General features: G+C 33.4%; 1 protein-coding gene across 3 annotated transcripts in view; it reads left to right on the top strand.

The window, feature by feature from the left end:
• Kifap3 (kinesin associated protein 3) overlaps positions 1-18,138 on the top strand; it is a 134,748-nt gene that overhangs the window by 4,986 nt on the left and 111,624 nt on the right. For all 3 annotated transcript variants that reach the window (XM_078022284.1, XM_078022285.1, XM_078022286.1), the window contains exon 2: positions 16,335-16,466. In XM_078022284.1, the coding sequence (XP_077878410.1) occupies positions 16,335-16,466 (132 nt within the window). The remainder of the gene's footprint in view (positions 1-16,334; positions 16,467-18,138) is intronic.

Below are 18,138 nucleotides of genomic sequence, written 5' to 3'. Positions count from 1 at the left end.
CTTTATGGCATTTATACTCCAGCAAAAATATAAAATTTAAACACTATATTATCAGAAATAATATGCTAAAACTTATTGTATTTATCAATGGTGTATGAAATAAGTTTGGGGCTTAGTGTTTCTGCAAAACAGGCTATTGAGTCTTTGATAGGGACCATATTAAATCAGTAAATTATTTGGGAAAATACTGCCATCTTAAAATTAAATCATCTAGTCCATGAACACAAGATGTCTTTTCATTTATTTAGAATTTTTAAATAAAAGTTTTATTTAAAAACTTTTTTTAAGTTTTTGTTTGAACATGTGTTTACCATCTTTGATATATACCTAAGTGTGGAGTTGCTGTGTCATATGATAATTCTTTGTTCAACTTATTGAGAAATCACTAAAGCATTTTCTACAGTGGCCGCACCTTGTAAAAATGTAATATTCCTGCATGCAGTATATGAGAGTTCCACTCTTTCACCTTCTCACCAACATCTATTATTTTCTTTTTTGTTGTTTCATTTTTGTTTATTTTACAATTATGGCCATTCTAGGTCTTGTAAAGTGGTATCTTATTTTGATTTGTATTTCCGTAGTTAGTAGTAGCATTTAGCTTCTTTTTGTGTGCTTAGCCATTTGTATTATCTTCTTAGAGTTTTTACAAATGTATTCTGGATAGTAGATTCTTACACATGATCTGCAGACATGTTTTTCTATTTCCTGGGTAGGGTAGTCTTTTTATTATCTTGATAGCATCCTTTATTGTGCAAAAGTTTTAAGTTTTAGTGAAGTCCAATTTATTTTTTCTTAGTTGCTCTTACTTTTGATATCTTTTCAGAAACCATTGCTATATCCAAGATCAGAAAAGCTTCCCTTATGGTTTATTCTAAGCATTTTATAGTTATAGTTCTTAAATTTATATCTTATCCATTTTGAATTAATTACCATATATGAGGTGTGGTGAGGGTCCAACTTTATTTTTTTACATGTGGATATGCAGTTTTCCTAGCATCATCTGTTAATAAGAATGTTCTTTCCATTAATGGTGTGAGCATCTTTGCTGAAAATTAATTGACTGTGGAGGTGTAGAGGTTTATCTACGGAATCTCAATTCTATTCCAGTGTTTTGAACATTTGTCCTTGTGCTAGTACTTCACTATTTTGATTACTGAAGCTTTGTTATAAGTTTTGAAATTGGGATATCTTCCAACTTTGAGATCGGTTCTTCCAACTTTGTTGTTCCTTACCAAGATTGTTTTAGTTATTCAGGGTCCTTTGTGTTTCCATGTGAGTTTTAGGCTTGGCCTTTCCATTTCTGCAAAACAGGCTATTGAGTCTTTGATAGAGACCATATTAAATAAGTAAATTACTTGGGAAAATACTGCCATCTTAAAAATAAAGTCATCTAATCCATGAACACAAGATGTCTTCATTTAATTAGTTGTTGTTAATTTCTTAAACAATGTTTTATAGTTCTCAGTATGTGTTATGTTGAGAGCCACAGCCGAAGGGGCCCCAGCAAACTTCCAGCTGCCAGCTGATTGGCTCCTCTGCGGTGATGCTCATTGGGCTGTTTCCCCGCCCTTTCAGACCACAGAGCTGCTCATTGGGGGACTCTTTTGGCTCCGCCCATGCGACCCAGCCAATCAGCCTTAAGAGCAGGAGGATTGGGGAGGTTGAAAGGCTTGTGGGAAGCCGGTGGTGGCAGTTGGGCTCTGAGGGAATTCCTGAAGAGCTCGTGTGGTGCAGCATGTGTGTTCTAAAAATAAAGTTTGTTTTTGCTTGATAAGTGGCTCGTAAATTGTGCCCAGCCAGACTGCAGCATTTGGTGGCCCGTACGGGGAATGAACTTGCAACCTTGGCATTATCAGCACCAAGCTCTGATGAATCCAAATTTAAAAAGTTTAGAGTAAAAAGTGTTATTTTAAGTTTATCTTTGGGGAATATATATCCCTTCCCAATTCCGTCTTTTTGCTTTAATAAGTACATTTTAATAGTTTGATGAGCTCTTTCAACTATGCCTTGTCCCTGTGGATTGTATGGGATTTCTGTTATATGAGTAATGCCAAATGATGAGCAAAATTGTTTAAAAGAGGTAGAAGTATAACCAGTGGCATTATCTGTTTTTAACCATTTTGGAACACCCACAGTGGCAAAATTTTGTAAGCAATGAGCTATAATATCTTTAGTTTTTTCTCTGGCATGAAGGGAGCCCATCAGAAATCCGGAAGAAGTATCAACTGTAACATGCAAATATTTTAATTTTCCAAATTCTGGCAAGTGTGTGACGTCCATCTGCCAAATATGGTTAGGTATCAGTCCTCTAGGATTGACTCCAAGATTAACTTGTGGTAAAAAGGTCACACAATTTTGACATTGTTTTATTATTTGTCCAGCTTGTTCCTTAGTTATTTTAAAATGCTTTTGTATAGTATTAGCATTGACATGGAACTTTTTATGAAAATTTGTAGCTTCTTCTAGTGTAGATAAAATATGTATGTCATGTGTAGTTTTATCTGCTATACATGACATACATATGGGCTATGTATGTCATGTGTAAAGGATAAGGGCTCCAGGCAATCCTGTATGTGCCCTGATATATCCTATAAAGAATGGATCTTTTCTGTCCCAGATTAGACTTTGTATAGTGGAAAGCAAAGAGAAAACAGTAGAGGAAGGGGAAATCCTACCAGCATCTTCAAGGGATACTATAGCATTAACTATATACTGACTATTGGAAAATAAATTAAGTACAGAATCTTTAAACATCACAAAAGCTTGTAATACTGCATTAAGCTCTACCTTTTGAGCTGATTGTTTGGGTACTAAAAATGTAAAAGTTTAATCAGGTGTAACTATTGCTGCTGAACCATTATTTGACCCATCAGTGAATATATTTGGAGCATTCATGATAGGTGTTTTTCTTGTCATTTTTGGAAAAATTACAGGATGCAAAGACCAAAAAGACAATAAAGGATTAGATGGTAAGTGGTTATCAAATGAAACATTAGATTTGCACATGATTATTGCCCAAGTATTTAACTCATTAGCTATCTCATCAATTTGATCCATACTATATGGAGTAATAATTTTATTGGGAGAAATTCCAAACACTCCCTTTGCTGCTTTTATTCCTTTGAGTATTAATTGTCCTACAGCCTCAGGATACCTAGTAAGAATAGTGTTAAGAGAATAAGATAAATGTATCCATAATAATGGACCTTCTTGCCAAAATACTCTTGTAAGAATATTTTTTGTTGGTAGTACAATAAATAATAAAGGCAAACTTATATCAATTCTATCCAAATGCATATTTTCCATATATGTTTCAATGATTTTTAATGCCTTTCTTGCTTCAGGAGTTAACATTCGGGGTGAATTTGGATCTGATGGACCTTTTAGGTTATCAAATAAAGGTCCCAACTCTCCTGTTGGTATGCCTAGATAAGGCCTTATCCAATTTATGTCTTCTAAGAACTTTTGAATGTCGTTAAGTGATTTGAGTTGATCTACTCGTATTTGAATTTTTGGTGGATGGACCATGGTTGAAGATAATAGAACTCCTAAATAATTAATTGGAAATTTTAATTGTACTTTATCTATTGCTGTCTCTAGATTATAATTTTTTAATAAATTTGTAAGTGTGGCATAACATTCTAGCAATGTGTTTTTATCTTTATGTTGAAATATTTGTAGTTCAGGATTTTGATTTCTAAGTGGCTGGATTACTTTGTTAACATAAATTTGACACATAGTTGGGCTGTTAGCCATCCCTTGAGGGAGTACTTTCCATTCATATCTCTGATCAGGACCTTCATGATTCAGTGCAGGGATAGTAAATGCAAAACGTGGACTATCTTCAGGATGAATTGGAATTGAAAAAAAAACCTTTAATATCTATAACTAAAACATAACAGGTTTTTGGCAAAGCAGACAATTGGGGAATCCCCGATTGAGCAGGTCCCATAATAACCATCTCATTATTAACGGCTCATAAATCTTCAGTAATCTCCATTTACCGGATTTCTTTTTGATGACAAAAATGGGAGTATTATGGGGAGATACAGAAGGTTGTATATGTCCTTCCGCTAATTGTTGTTTGACCAGGTCATGGGCTGCTTGTATCTTTTCTTTAGTCAGGGGCCACTGAGGAGAGGGGGATATGTTGAGAGCCACAGCCGAAGGGGCCCCAGCAAACTTCCAGTTGCCAGCTGATGATTGGCTCACAGCAGCCCCAGCAAACTTCCAGCTGCCAGCTGATTGGCTCCTCTATGGTGATGCTCATTGGGGGACTCTCTTGGCTCCGCCCACGTGACCCAGCCAATCAGCCTCAAGAGCAGGAGGAGTGTGGGGGGGTGTTGAGAGGCTTGTGGGAAGCCGGTGGTGGCAGTTGGGCTCTGAGGGAATTCCTGAAGAGCTCATGTGGTGCGGTGTGTGTGTTCTAAAAATAAAGTTTGTTTCTGCTTGATAAGTGGTTCTTGAATTGTGCCCAGCCATACTGCGGCAGTATTGCACCTCCTTGGTTATATTTATATCTAAATATTTTATTTTTAACACTATTATAAATGGAATTGTTTTCTTAATTTCTTTTTTATTGCTAACATATAGAAATGCAATTAACTTTTTAACAAATCCTGATGTATTTTGCAACTTTGCCGAATTTGTTTGTTCGCTCTAACGGGATTTTTTTGTGCATTTTAAAGAATATTCTAAATGTAAAATTGTTATCTGAAGATACAGATAATTTTACTTCTTTATTTCCAATCTGTCCCATTTCCTGAGTTTTCTCTTTTTCTTACACAAAAGTTTTAAGTTTGGGGTTTAAAATTTTTAGGAAAAATTTTAGGTTTTTTTTCTCCATGCCTCATTGCTCAGGCTCAAATTTCCAGTACTATGTTGAATAGAAGTGTCAAAAATAGACACTGGTCTTGTTCCTAATCTTAGGGGAAGGCTTTCATTCTTACACCATTGAATATTAACTGTAGATTTTCCATACATGCCTTTTATCATGTTAAGTAATCTTTCTTCTATTCCAATTTATTGAGTGCTTTTGTTATGGAAGGGTGGTGGGTTTTGTCATTTTTTCCCTTAATCAGAGTAATCATATATTTTTATTCATTCTATTAGTATGTATTACATGAATATGAATTATCCTTGTTTTCCTTGAATAACTCATTAATGTGAATTATCCTTGTAAAACTCACTTGGCCATGGTATGCAGTCCTTTTAATATGCTACTGGATTCTATTTGCTTTTATTTTGAGAACATTTGCCTCTATAGCCACAAAGGATATTTTTCTATGTTTTTTTTCATATCAGGATAATGGTAGCCTCATAAAATGAATTTAAAAATGTTTCTTCTCTTCCATTTTTTTTGCGGGGGGAGAAGTTTGAGAAGGGCTGGTATTAATTCTTTAAATGTTTGGTAGAAAACACCAGTGAATCCCTCTGGTCCTAGGCTTTTCTTTGTTAAGAGTTTTTTTGTTTTGTTTTGTTTTGTTTTGACTACTGATTCAATCTCTTGTAGTTGTAGTCATTTTTTTTTCTCTTTTGTGACAGTTTTGTATGGTAGGTGTATTTGTAAGAACTTATACCTTTCACTTAGATTATCTAGTTAATTGGCATATAGTTCATATTACTCCCTTATAATATTTTTTTATTTTTAAAAAGGTCAGTAGTGAAGTTCTACTTTCATTTCTGATCCTGGTAATTGGAATCCTTTTTCTTAATCCATCTAAATAAATGTGTCAGTTTTGTTGATGTTTTCATACAACTTTATTTCCTTGATTTTTCTCTATTCTTTTTCTATTTCTTTTTCTTTTTTATCTTTTATTCTATTCATTTATTTTTATGTGGTGCTGAGAATCGAACCCAGGGCCCCGTGTATGCTAGGCATGCGCTCTACCGCTATGCCACAATCCCAGCCCTTTATTTTATTTCTTATCTTTATTGTTTCTTTCTGTTTGCTTGGGATTTAAATTTTGCTCTTCTTTTTTCTAGTTTCTAAGGTATAAAATTCAGTTATTGATTTGAAATCTAGCTTTACATTTCCCCCTGAGCACTACTTTTGGAGTATTATTTCCATTTGCATTCATCTCAAAATATTTTCTGATTTTTATTATTATGATTTCTTTTTTCCCATTGGTAGTTTAGGTGTGGGTTATTTAATTTCCACATTCTTGTGAATTTTCTATTTTTCCTATCATTATTGATTTCTAGTTTCATTCACTTTTGAATAGAGAACATAGTCTGTATAATCTGTCTTTTAAAATTTGTGAGTTGTTTAGTAACATATGATCTATACAGAAGAATATTCCTTGAACACTTAAGAATAATATATATATACACACACACACACACACACACACACACACACACACCATACATATACTGTTTGGGGTGGAAATTCCTTCATATGTGTCTTAGGTCTAATTGGCTTATACTATTCAAATCCTTTGTTATTGGCCAAGTATGTAGTTCTAGTCATTATTCAAATTATTATATTGAAGTCTTTAACCATTATAGAAATGTTTATATTTCCTTTTCATTCTTTTAACTTTTGCTTCATTTAGTTGTTAGGTACATATGTTTATAATTTTTATATCTTTTAGACTGATTTACCCTGTTGTCAATATTATGTTTTGGATATGAGGTATCCTCCAAAAGCTCCTATGTTTAATGCAGGAATATTCAGAGGTAAAATGATTACATCATAAGAGCTATAACCTAGTTTGAATCAGTCCATCCTAGTTTGGGAACTTTAGGCATGTGGCATGTGGCAGAAGGAGGTGGATCACTTAGAAGACTGTCCTGGAAGGGTGCTTCTTCCCTGTGGACCCCTTCCCCCTTCCTTTCTCTCCTTGCTGCCATGAGTGAAGCAGCTTTCCTCTCCCATGCCCTTCTCTTGTCATATTCTGCCTTACCTTGTGCCCCGAACAATGGAGTTGGCCATCTGTAGACTCAGACCTCTGATACTGTGAGCCAAAATAAACTTCTCCTCCTCTAAGTTGTTCTTCTTGGATATTTTGGTCGTAGGGATGTAAAACTGGCTAAAACAGTCAGTATATAGTCTTTGTTTGTTTTTTGTAACAATTTTTAAAGTCTATTTTGTCTGATATTTGTGTAGTAGTTCCACCCTTCTTTGGATATTGGTTTTCCATCCTTTACTTTGAAACTATATTCATATCTCTGGATCTAAAGTAAGTCTCTTATAAACAGCATATACATGGGTCATTTCTTATTTATCCATTCTGCTAGTCATTGCCTGAGAGTTTAGTTCATTTATATTTAAAATAACTTACTGATAGGGATTTACATCTGTCATTTTGCTCTTTGTTTCTGTATGTCATATCTTTTTTTGTTCTGAGATTATCCATTGTCCTCTGTATTTTATAGTTTTGATTCTCATTTTTTATATATCTTTTAGTCATTTATTTGAGGATTATAATTAACTTCCTAAGCTTATAACAAATTTTGTTTGAGCTTCAGTAACATATAAAAACTATACTCTTGTCATTTTCAACACTCCTTTATATTGTTATAGGTATATTTGTAATTATTATTTTACACATTCTTCTTTTAAATAATATGGAGGAAAAGGCATTTCAAATTCAAAACATCATAATATTGGCTTTTTCTATTTACCTATGTAGTTACCTTTACCACTTTTTTTTTTTATTTCTTCACATGGTCCTTTCACTTCAGACTTAAGGACTCCCTTTTTTAGCATTTGCTATAGGGCTGGTATACTCTTAAGATTTTGTTTGTCTTGGAATTTGTTAATTTCTCCATCATTCTCTCCGGTGGTTTCTCTGGATATAAAATTCCTGGTTGACAATTTTTTCATTCAGCACTTCATGTTATCCATTGCCTTCTGTCCTCCATAATTTTTGATGAGGTTTGGCAAAAGGACCCCTTCTACATAATAAGTCACTTATTTCTTGCTATTTTCAAGATTCTCTGTCTTGAAAATATTTGGCTTTCAATAATGTGATTATAATGTGTCTTATTGTTTCATAGGTTCTGTACCCTTAAATTTTTTTTTCATTCTGTTTTTCTTTCTGATTCTCAGACTGGTTAATTTAATTCAACCTATTTTCAAATTTGATGATTCTTATCCTGTCTAGTCAAATCTGCTATTGATAACCTGTTGTAATTTTTTATTTTCATTATTGTATTTTTCAGCTCTATTATTTTTAATCTAGATGCTTTATATATTTTGTTGATTTTTTTAAACATTGTTTTCCTGACTTCATTTAGTTTTTTTATTTCCTTAGCTCTTTGAGCATATTTAAGACATGTTTTTAAAAAGGTCTTTATCTAGTAATCCACTGTGTGTACCAAACCACAGACAGTTTCTCTTAAACATTTTTCTTCTGTAACTGGGACATGGATTCTTGTTTCCTTGCATGCTTCATAATATTTTGTTGAAAACTAGGTATGTTGAATATTATGATATGCCAAGAAGGGAAGAGGGAGGGAAGACAGAAGTTCATTTCAGATTGGCTTTGTTTGGACATTGGTTTTTACACTTAGCTAGGTGTCATATCACTGTACCTTAGCCTTCACTTCCTGTTTGCACAGAGCATAAAGATTAACTAGAAGTAAAAGTTTATGGTCTTCTGAGGTCTTTTCTGCTGGGGTGTCCTATCCTAAGCGTGTTCATAGATTTCTAGATTCCTTTTTCTAGGTAGAAAACCTTTGTTCTCCTAAAAGTCTTAACTCCCTTGAACTTTTGAGACATTCAGCATTCCCCCCCAACTTTTTTTTTTTTTTGACTCAACTATTCTTTGCCCCAGAGGACAATAATTTGTGTGCTTGGTTTCCACCTATTTCTTTGACCACATAGCCATGTTGTCCTGATAGAGTTCCAAGTGAGACAAAAGGAAAGCCCCTTGCAGCAGACTTTAAGAGGAAACCAGTCAGTTTCAAAACAGATCAACAGGACTGGGGCTGTAGCTCAGCAGGAGAGCGCTTGCCTAGCATGTGTGAGGCACTGGCTTTGATCTTCAGCATCACATATAAAGAAAGAAATAAAATAAAGTTACTGTATCCATCTACAACTAAAAAATTAAAAACAAAACAAACAAACAAACAAAAAAAACCAGATAAACAAAATGCCTAGGGAGCAAGGTCTACTTGACTCCCTCTGGAATCAAGTGCCTACAATGGGAACTCAAGACAGCCATTAATTTTATGTTAATATAAATGTATCAAAAAATCATTTAAATGTATCAAAAATCATTTGAATGGACATGGTGGTACATTTCTGTGGTCCTAGCTACTCTGATGACTGAGATAGGAAGACACTTGGGCCCAGAGTTCAAGTCTAGCCTATTCAACAGAGCAAGACCTCATCTTTAAAAGCAAAGTGAAAAGAAAGAAAGAAAATAAATTACTTGAGAACTAGGATGATTTCTCTGTCTTCAGAGGAATATTTTTTAATAACATGTAATAAGTGGTACTGAAAATCCAGGGTTACATTAATTAGTTCTCAGGAATTCAAATATATCAAGATAGGCTTTTAATCTTATTGGGGCCCAGTCTGCATCTGTTTCACAATTACTCCTGGGAAGCAGTCCTCCTGTTTTCCACTCAGAGTTTGGAGCTTTAGTAGTGCCACTGCTGTTTGATGCAGCCTGTACTACAATTTTTGTGTCCCTAATAAAAGATTCTAAGCCTCTCAGTTATGTCTTTTCAATTAATAAACACCTCTAGGGAAAAGCAGCCTCACATTCAAAGTTACCTCTCTTCATTTTCATTTTATTCTGGAACTTGGCGTGGTCATTTTTTTCCTGCCTTATTAGTGTGACTTCAAACAGGTACACACACACACACACACACACACATTATTGTTCTCAGCGTTTTAGATTTTCTTAAAAGGAGCACTGATTTAAGCTACTAATCCTCTCAACCTCCATTACTAAGTTTTATATTAGTAATAGAAATATAAAATTATTTTGATGTTACCCATATGAAAAGCATCAGAAATTATAAATGTTTGTGTAAATATAAAAGCTTATTTGCCCTCTTAAACTCTAAAATATGTCAGAATTATAAGCAGAAATTATAAAATTTATGTGTAGGCTTATAATCTATGTAGATGTAATGCATGTGACAACTATACTATTAAGGTGGGGGCAGGCAATACAACTACAATTTTGTGAAGGAGCACAATATTAATTCTTAAGTATCCTGTGAAAAAAAAGTTAACCAAAGTATTGTTTTGCCTACAGTAACCACTAAAAACAACTTAAAATGCATAGCTAAAACATCCAGTAGAAAAATTAAAATGGAATTTTAGAAACCCTAAATAATCCAAAAGATTATTTGAAAAAATAATCAAAATATAGAAGTGCCAAACAAGAAATATAAAATAAAATGGTAGACCTGAATCCATCCATGGATGGATCCTTTGACATTAAGGTGCTCTAAACAGTGCTTTCCAATAGAGCCTTTCCACTGGTAAAAAAATGTCTTTAATCTGCATTGTCCAGTACTTACTAGCTGTATGACTAATGAGCACTTTAAAATGGTTGGTACAGCTAAGAAATCACATTTATTATTTTGGGGATGTAATATATTTAAATTCATCTTTAAATAGACTTATGTATGGGGTAGTGACTATTATATTGGACAGTGCAAGTCAGAACACTCTAATTAAAAGCCAGGAAATCAATATTGGTTAGAAAACACAAAAAAAGAAAGGAATAGCAAGACCCAACTATATGTCACACTCAGAAAAACATGCCTTTAAATATAGACATAGATAAACTAATCCAAGGATGCCATCATTAGTAAACATAAGAAAACTGGAATGGGGGGCTGGGGTTGTGGCTCAGTACTTGCCTCACTTGTCTCTAATAAAATACAAAATAGGGCTAGGGATGTGGCTCAGTGGTCCAGTGCCCCTGAGTTTAATTCTTGGTACCCCCCCAACAAAAAAAGATATGAAGAGAAGAAATAAAACTGATATTATTTACGAATCATGTAACTGTCTGTAAAGAAAATGTAATCAAAGTATTGAACATAGTAGTTAAGCAACAGTGGTTGGATAGAACATCTCTATACTTCTCATCTCTAAAATTGAATTTAAAAAATCCAGTTAGAAACAAGTTTTTTACAAAAGCAATTAACAATATAACATACTTGGGATGAACATGGCCTTCCTACAGAAACTGACATAAGTTCACTGAAAGAAAATTAAAACTTTAATATATTTGCCATGTTTATGGACAGGTGCCTTAAGAAGTATTTTGATTTATGATATCTCGATCAATGTCACAAAAGGGATTTTACCTAATTTCAAAGACAATTCTGGAATTTTGAGTGGAGGAGCAAAGGTCCTCCAATACTGAGAAAAAATTTTAAAAACCAGGTGAGGGGGCACATTAAGTATGGATATAAAAATCTATCAATTAGACCAGTTGAATAAAATAAAAAGCCTAGAAAGAGGTAAATATAAATGCATAATTAGTATCATTCAATAAATGAGGTTTTGTTTGCAAGCTCCAGGTCACATAGTGTATCAGTGGGTTGTGAGTAGAACAGAATGTATTTCACATGGTAAGAACAGGCATTATTTCATGAAATATTTGTTTCATTTATGTAAATGGCTACATTTGTGTCAAAACAATAAGAAAAAATTAAAAGACATTGTAAATGTTGCTGATATAATTATTTATATAAAAAAAGTTTAAATTGTATTACCCTGAGGAAACACAAAAATAATCAACAGGTAAGTTGAAGAGCAAAATTGAGAGCAACAGGGAGGAGGAAATTATGACCTTTTCATAGGGTTGGTGTGGGAGCCAAAATCTAACTGGAATGGATTCACCAGTGAATAGAATAATTAAAGCAATTATCTAAAACAAAGTAGTTTTATTTCCATTTTTATCAATGCATTATAGTTATACATGAGAATGGGATTTGTTGCATATTCCTACGTGCACACAATACAGCAATATAATTTGGCCAATATACATCCCCCAATATTTCTTCTTTTCTTCCTCTCTTCCTTTTTCCTGGTCCTTTTTCTATACTCTACTGATTTCCCTTCAGTTTTCATGAGATTACACACACACAATTTTATTTTCATGTTTCCTCTTTAGCTTCCACAGATGAGAGAAAACATACAACCTTTGACTTTATGAATTTGGCTAATTTGACTTAATCTAATTTTCTCAAGTTCTATTCATTTTCCTGGAAATAACATAATTTTATTCTTTATGGCTAAATAAAATTCCATTATGTATATACACCATATTTTCTTTATCCAGTCATCCATTGATGGACACCTAGGATAGTTTCATAGTTTGACAATTTTTTTTCATAATTTGACAATTCACAAATGTGAATTGTGCTGCTATAAATATGGATATGCATGTATTGCTATAATAAGATGACTGAAATTCTTTAGAATGAATAACAGGAGTTGTATAGCTGGGTCATTGGCTGGGTGTTTCCATTCCTAGTCTTTTGACTAGGAATTACCATAGTGCTTGTACTAATTTACAATCCCACCAACAATATATGTTCCTTCTTCTCCACATCCTCTCCGGCACTCGTCAATTGTTTGTATTCATTTTTTATTTTTATTTTTTTTTAGTTGGGCACAATACCTTTATTCTTATTTGTTTTTATTTTTATATGGTGCTGAGGATCAAACCCAGCACCTCGAAGATGCTAGGCTCTACTGCTGAGCCACAACCCCAGCCCCCATTGTTTGTATTCTTGATGGCCGCCATTCTGATTGGAGTGGGATAAAATCTCAATGTAGTTTTGATTTGCATTTCCATAGTTGCTAATGATGTTGAGCATTTTTTATGTATTTGTTGGTCATTTGTATTTCCTATGAGAAGTGTTTGTGTTATTTGGTTTTTGTTCATGTATTAAGTTTTTGGAATTCTTTAAATATTCTGGATATTAATCCTGTGTCAAAAGAGTAGCTAACAAAGATTTTCTCCCATTCTATAGGTTCTCTTTACCTTCTTTTTTATATTAATTTTTAAATTTATATATGACAGCAGAATGCATTACAATTCTTATTACGCATATAGAGCACAATTTTTCATATCTCTGGTTATACACAAAGTATATTCACACCAATTCATGTCTTTATATATGCACTTTGGATAATAATGTCCATCACATTCCACCATCATTTCTAACCCTATGCCCCCTCCCTTCCCCCCCAACCCTCTGCCCTATCTAGAGTTCGTCTAGTCTTCCCATGCTCCCCATCCCTACCGCACTATGACTCAGCCTCCTTATATCAGGGAAAACATTCAGCATTTGTTTTTTGGGGATTGGTTAACTTCATTTAGTATTATCTTCTCTACCTCCATTCATTTATCTGCAAATGCCATGATTTTATTCTCTTTTATTGCTGAATAATATTCCTCTCTTGACCTTCTTAATTGTTTCCTTTGCTGTGCAGAAGTTTTATAATCTGATGCATCCCATTTATTAACTCTGGCATTATTTCCTAAGCTTTAGGAGTTCTGTTGAGAAAGTTGTTGCCTGTGCCTACATGTTGGAGTGTTGGCCTTATGTTTTCTTCTAAAAATTGCATAGTTTCTGGTTTCTGCATAGTTTTCTGGGTCTCTGATCCGTTTTTGAGTTCACTTTACTGCAGAGTCAGAGAGAAGGGTATATAGTCTCATTCTTCTACATATGGATTATATCAGTTTTCCCAGCACCATTTGTTAAAAAGGCTGTCTTTACTCAAATGTAATGTATGTTTTTTGGCACCTTTGAAAGAATGTGATGACTATCTGTGTCAGTTTGTCTCTGTATCTTCTGTTCTGTACCATTGGTCTATGTATCTGTTTTTATGCCAATACCATGCAGTTTTGTTACTATGACTCTGCCAAAGGAGTTTTGAAAGTAGCAATAAAAAGTGTTAATGAGGGGCTTTTTTTCCTTTTGGCTTCTAATTTAAGACATTTTATTGTATTTATTTGTGGATAGGAATGAACAAATAATTCCTGGAGAGTAGCTTTGGAGAGACAATAAAAGAATCAGATTTGATTAGGCTCTCTCATCATTTTTTGCTGCTTTGCCCTAGACATTTATTGCTCCCCTGTGCTATCAATTTTAGCATTTCTCCCAATTTTGTTTTTTCATTTTTATTTATTTATTTTTTTGGTACTGAGGATTGAGTCCAAGAGTTATTAACCACTGACTCATATCCCCAGCCCTTTTAATTTTTTTATTTTGAGACAGAGTCTTGCAAAGTTGCTTAGGGCCTCGCTAATTTGCTGAGGCTGGTCTTGAACTTGCAATTCTCTTGCTTCAGCTTCCCAAGTCCTTAGGAATTACAGGCACGTTCAATCACACCGGGCTGTTATTTTTTAAAATGAGATATCATTAGGCATTTCACTAAAATAAGCTGGGATGAATTTGGTAGATTTCCACTTTATATTTTCAGATTCTGCCATTGTCTTGTCTAACACTGTTGGACATATGAGCAGATGATAGAGTTTCTCTTTAAGCAGCCTATTGTGCCATGTTATGGGTATGGCAAAGTACAGGAAGATGCTATGAAGCCCCTTGGTAGGAACTGGATGGTTTATATGTTGGGTTATTTGTGAAAAATATATAGAAAGTAGATGCTGAGCAATCCTGCCATAGAGCACATAGAGAGTAATTTGAACACGTTCTACATTGGCTTTGTGATTTGTTGCATAGTTGTAAATATATAACTGTTTGTTTTTCTTATTATTTGGTCCAACTTTATTTTGCAATAAATTCTTTTGACAGCAATATTTTTTTAAAAAAGTACCTATTTATTAAAAAATTAAGAACCACATTATTGTTTCTCAGAGAAAATGATAATGAACATGACACTAGTTATCACCATTTAGTATGTATGTTAGCGGTCATCATAATATCACATGAAATCTAGAAACAAGGGTGCACTTCACAAGTCAGTAATTAAGAACACTACACTTAAGGAACAGGCATGTGGCCCAGTGGTAATGCTCTTGCCTAGCATGTGTGAGGCCCTGGGTTCAATCCCACTATTGTAAAAAAACAAACAAAACAAATTACACTACCCAAAGGTGACAATTTATCATTGCAGTTATAGAAGGTGTATTTTTTATTTACTTTGTGAAACATGACTTTTCAATGACATAAAAAGTACAAATTTTTTGTAAAATAATTTAGCATATAAAAACAAAATGAAGCAAAAGTATTGAAAACTAGAAGAAATTTGCAATTTAAAGATATCAGTTTGATATCAGTCATGATGCTTTTCAAGTAGAATATCATTTTATTCCAAAAATAGCTTAAATTTTTTCACCTAATTGATAGCATCCAAGTAAAGCCTTTTGAAATTGTGTCAGTAAACATTCAACATTATTATAAATGCTGTATTAAATTAAGTTTGCAAGTTAAGCATTTAAGATAAAACCACCACATAGTGATATTACAAACATAAATTTTGATGGACATCATTATGATAACAACAGTTTTCTTACTAAATCAGCAATCCACAACAGAAGTGCACTTGTCATAGGTTGCATGCAGACATAATGCATAACCATATCTAAACAGGCATTTCCTGTGTACATATATAAATACAGCACCATGAATCCCTAGCTTGAACTTCTGTTCATTATCTTTTAGAATTTGTACCATCCTTTTAAATTTATGTCTATATCTGATTTCCTAATTCCTTGATTTTTGCTGGTTTCTGACTGCTTTCATTCCTTACAAACTTTTTCCTTCTGAATATCTTACTATCACATTAATTGCTGATCTAACTAGACTGTAAGCTTCACTGTACAGTAGTTAATTTTTTAAAATAGGAAAGGCAGCAAAATACAACAGACACTATTGTGGCAATATGTATAAACATGGATGTGTAACCAATGTGATTCTGCAAACTGTACACGTGGTAAAAATGGGAGTTCATAACCCACTTGAATCAAATGTATGACATATGATATGTCAAGAGCATTGTAATGTTTTGAACAATAAAAAAATATAAATTTAGATGCAGCTATCTTTGGTGGGAAAGAGCTAGCTTTCAGATGAGGTCATTCTCTCCAAGGCTATCTTAATTGTTTGTGTTTCATTCACTTGCTTTAATGCATGATTCTTTGGGTACATATATTTTTTCTAAGGTAGCACTATTCATAAAGGTACTTTCTCCAGGACTTGAAATTATATATATGGTATAAAGTTGTAGAAAAAGAGTTATTTCTTGTCCCAGGTTCAGAGTAAATCTGATTCAAAGGCATATGCTAATCTAGTCCATGGAGTTTAGAAGAGAAGCTAAGTTAAAAACCATGGACATTTTATGAATTTTTAATGTGGCTCTTTTTTATTTTGTGTTATAGGAAAGTTAAAGGAGGGAATATTGATGTACATCCATCAGAAAAAGCACTCATTGTTCAATATGAAGTGGAAGCTACCATTCTTGGAGAAATGGGGGATCCCATGTTGGGAGAAAGAAAGGAATGCCAAAAAATGTAAGTTTTCTTCATTTGTATACATTTTGAAAGTAGTAAACCTTATACAGACTTTATACAAATCTGATATTATTTAATCTTCATATGATAAATGATTATAATTCTTTCAGAAGTACTTCATATTATTAAAGGAAAGATTATATTTAATTATAAATATGAAGTTTATTTATTCCAGAGAAAGTAAGGTTTTTGTGTCTACTAAAAAATCAATCATGAAAGATATGTTTATTAAGGACTTGTTAGTTTAACATAGAAAATGTAGATCTTAAGGAATTTTGTGTTCTTTTTTTCCCTGAATTTGTAGGAAGTAATATGACTTTCAAATATTGAAAAGACATTGAATTCCTCCCTTGAAAATCTAGTCCTCTGAAAGATGTTAGTAGTAAGACAAGATTTTTCTGACTCAAGCAGTTGATCTTAGATCTCTCAGTATCCTACAGTCTTCCCTTCCTGCTTTGGCAAGAGTCCTTTGGGAACTGGCCTTTTTCATTAACCTGTTCTATTGGTGATTATCTCACCTTCCTTCTATAATTTTGGGGAAGTAGAGACATTTGAGATTGCCTAGTAATTTCTCCCTCAATCCTTTTTCCTCCATAAAATATTTTGACTTGGTATCTACTTAGAATTTCTATCCTATGTCTTGGTAGAGTTAAGTATGTGTAGATTACTAGGAGAACAAGTAGTATTTAGCATACTGAGAACAACTTTAAGTATATTGTGGTGATTCTTAACAGGAAGTGATTTTGTTCACAAGGGGACACTGGGTAGTGCCTGGGGACATTTTTAGTTGTCATAATAAGAGGGGTACTATTGACAACTAGAGACCAAGTATAGAGACCAAGTGCTGCTAATCATGTTATGATTAGCACAAGACAACCACCTGTGACCAGGAATTACTACAGCCAAATTTCAATAGTACTGCAACTGGAAAACCCTGGTTTATAGTAGAAGTATACTAACTTGTAAAACCAATCATGAAAGATATGTTTATTAGGGACTTGTTAGTTTAACTTAGGAAATTTAGATCTTGAGGAACTAACTTCAAAGAGAAGTTGCCTAGTATCTTACTAGGATCTCTAATAGGTCTTCTTATTTGGGTTAGAAGGAAACTAAATTACCTTAATAACTCATTAAAGATGAACGAGTTCTTTAGATAATACAGTAGATTGAAGAGAAACACATGTGTTCATAGATACTTTACTTTTAGATTCCAGCTACTGCTTTTTATTGTTCTCTCATTTGAGTTTTTATGATTACTTTATTTTGAGAATGCATGAAAATATCTTATTATTGGAAGAAAAACTCAAGGTTGGGTTCTTTGCCTTTAGAACCTCAAACATCCACACTTCAGGAGAGAAATTTAAAGTTTGTATTCTTAAGTATTTAGTCACTAGCCTCATTCAACTGGAATGCAATGATAAATATGTTACTTTAAAATCTGCAGACTTTCTAGACAAGAGTTACATTTGGTAGAGTTAGCCACATGGAAAGAGTTACTGCCCATTGGGGTTAAAGTGCACTTAAATTTTAGTAAGAGAAAAATCCAGTAGATTTACCTTGTAAAGCTCATGCACAAGATGGAGAGAAATCATATTGTGGTACCAAAGTGTTTTTTTTTTTTTTAATTTGGGAGGCATTATCAGTTGTGAGAATGAGGAGAATCTCATAGATT

The sequence above is a fragment of the Ictidomys tridecemlineatus genome, chromosome 10 (genome assembly GCF_052094955.1).
Source record: "Ictidomys tridecemlineatus isolate mIctTri1 chromosome 10, mIctTri1.hap1, whole genome shotgun sequence".
Taxonomy (NCBI): domain Eukaryota; kingdom Metazoa; phylum Chordata; class Mammalia; order Rodentia; family Sciuridae; genus Ictidomys; species Ictidomys tridecemlineatus.
Note: the sequence above shows the minus strand (reverse complement) of the source record. Positions and strands in the feature narration are given on the sequence as shown.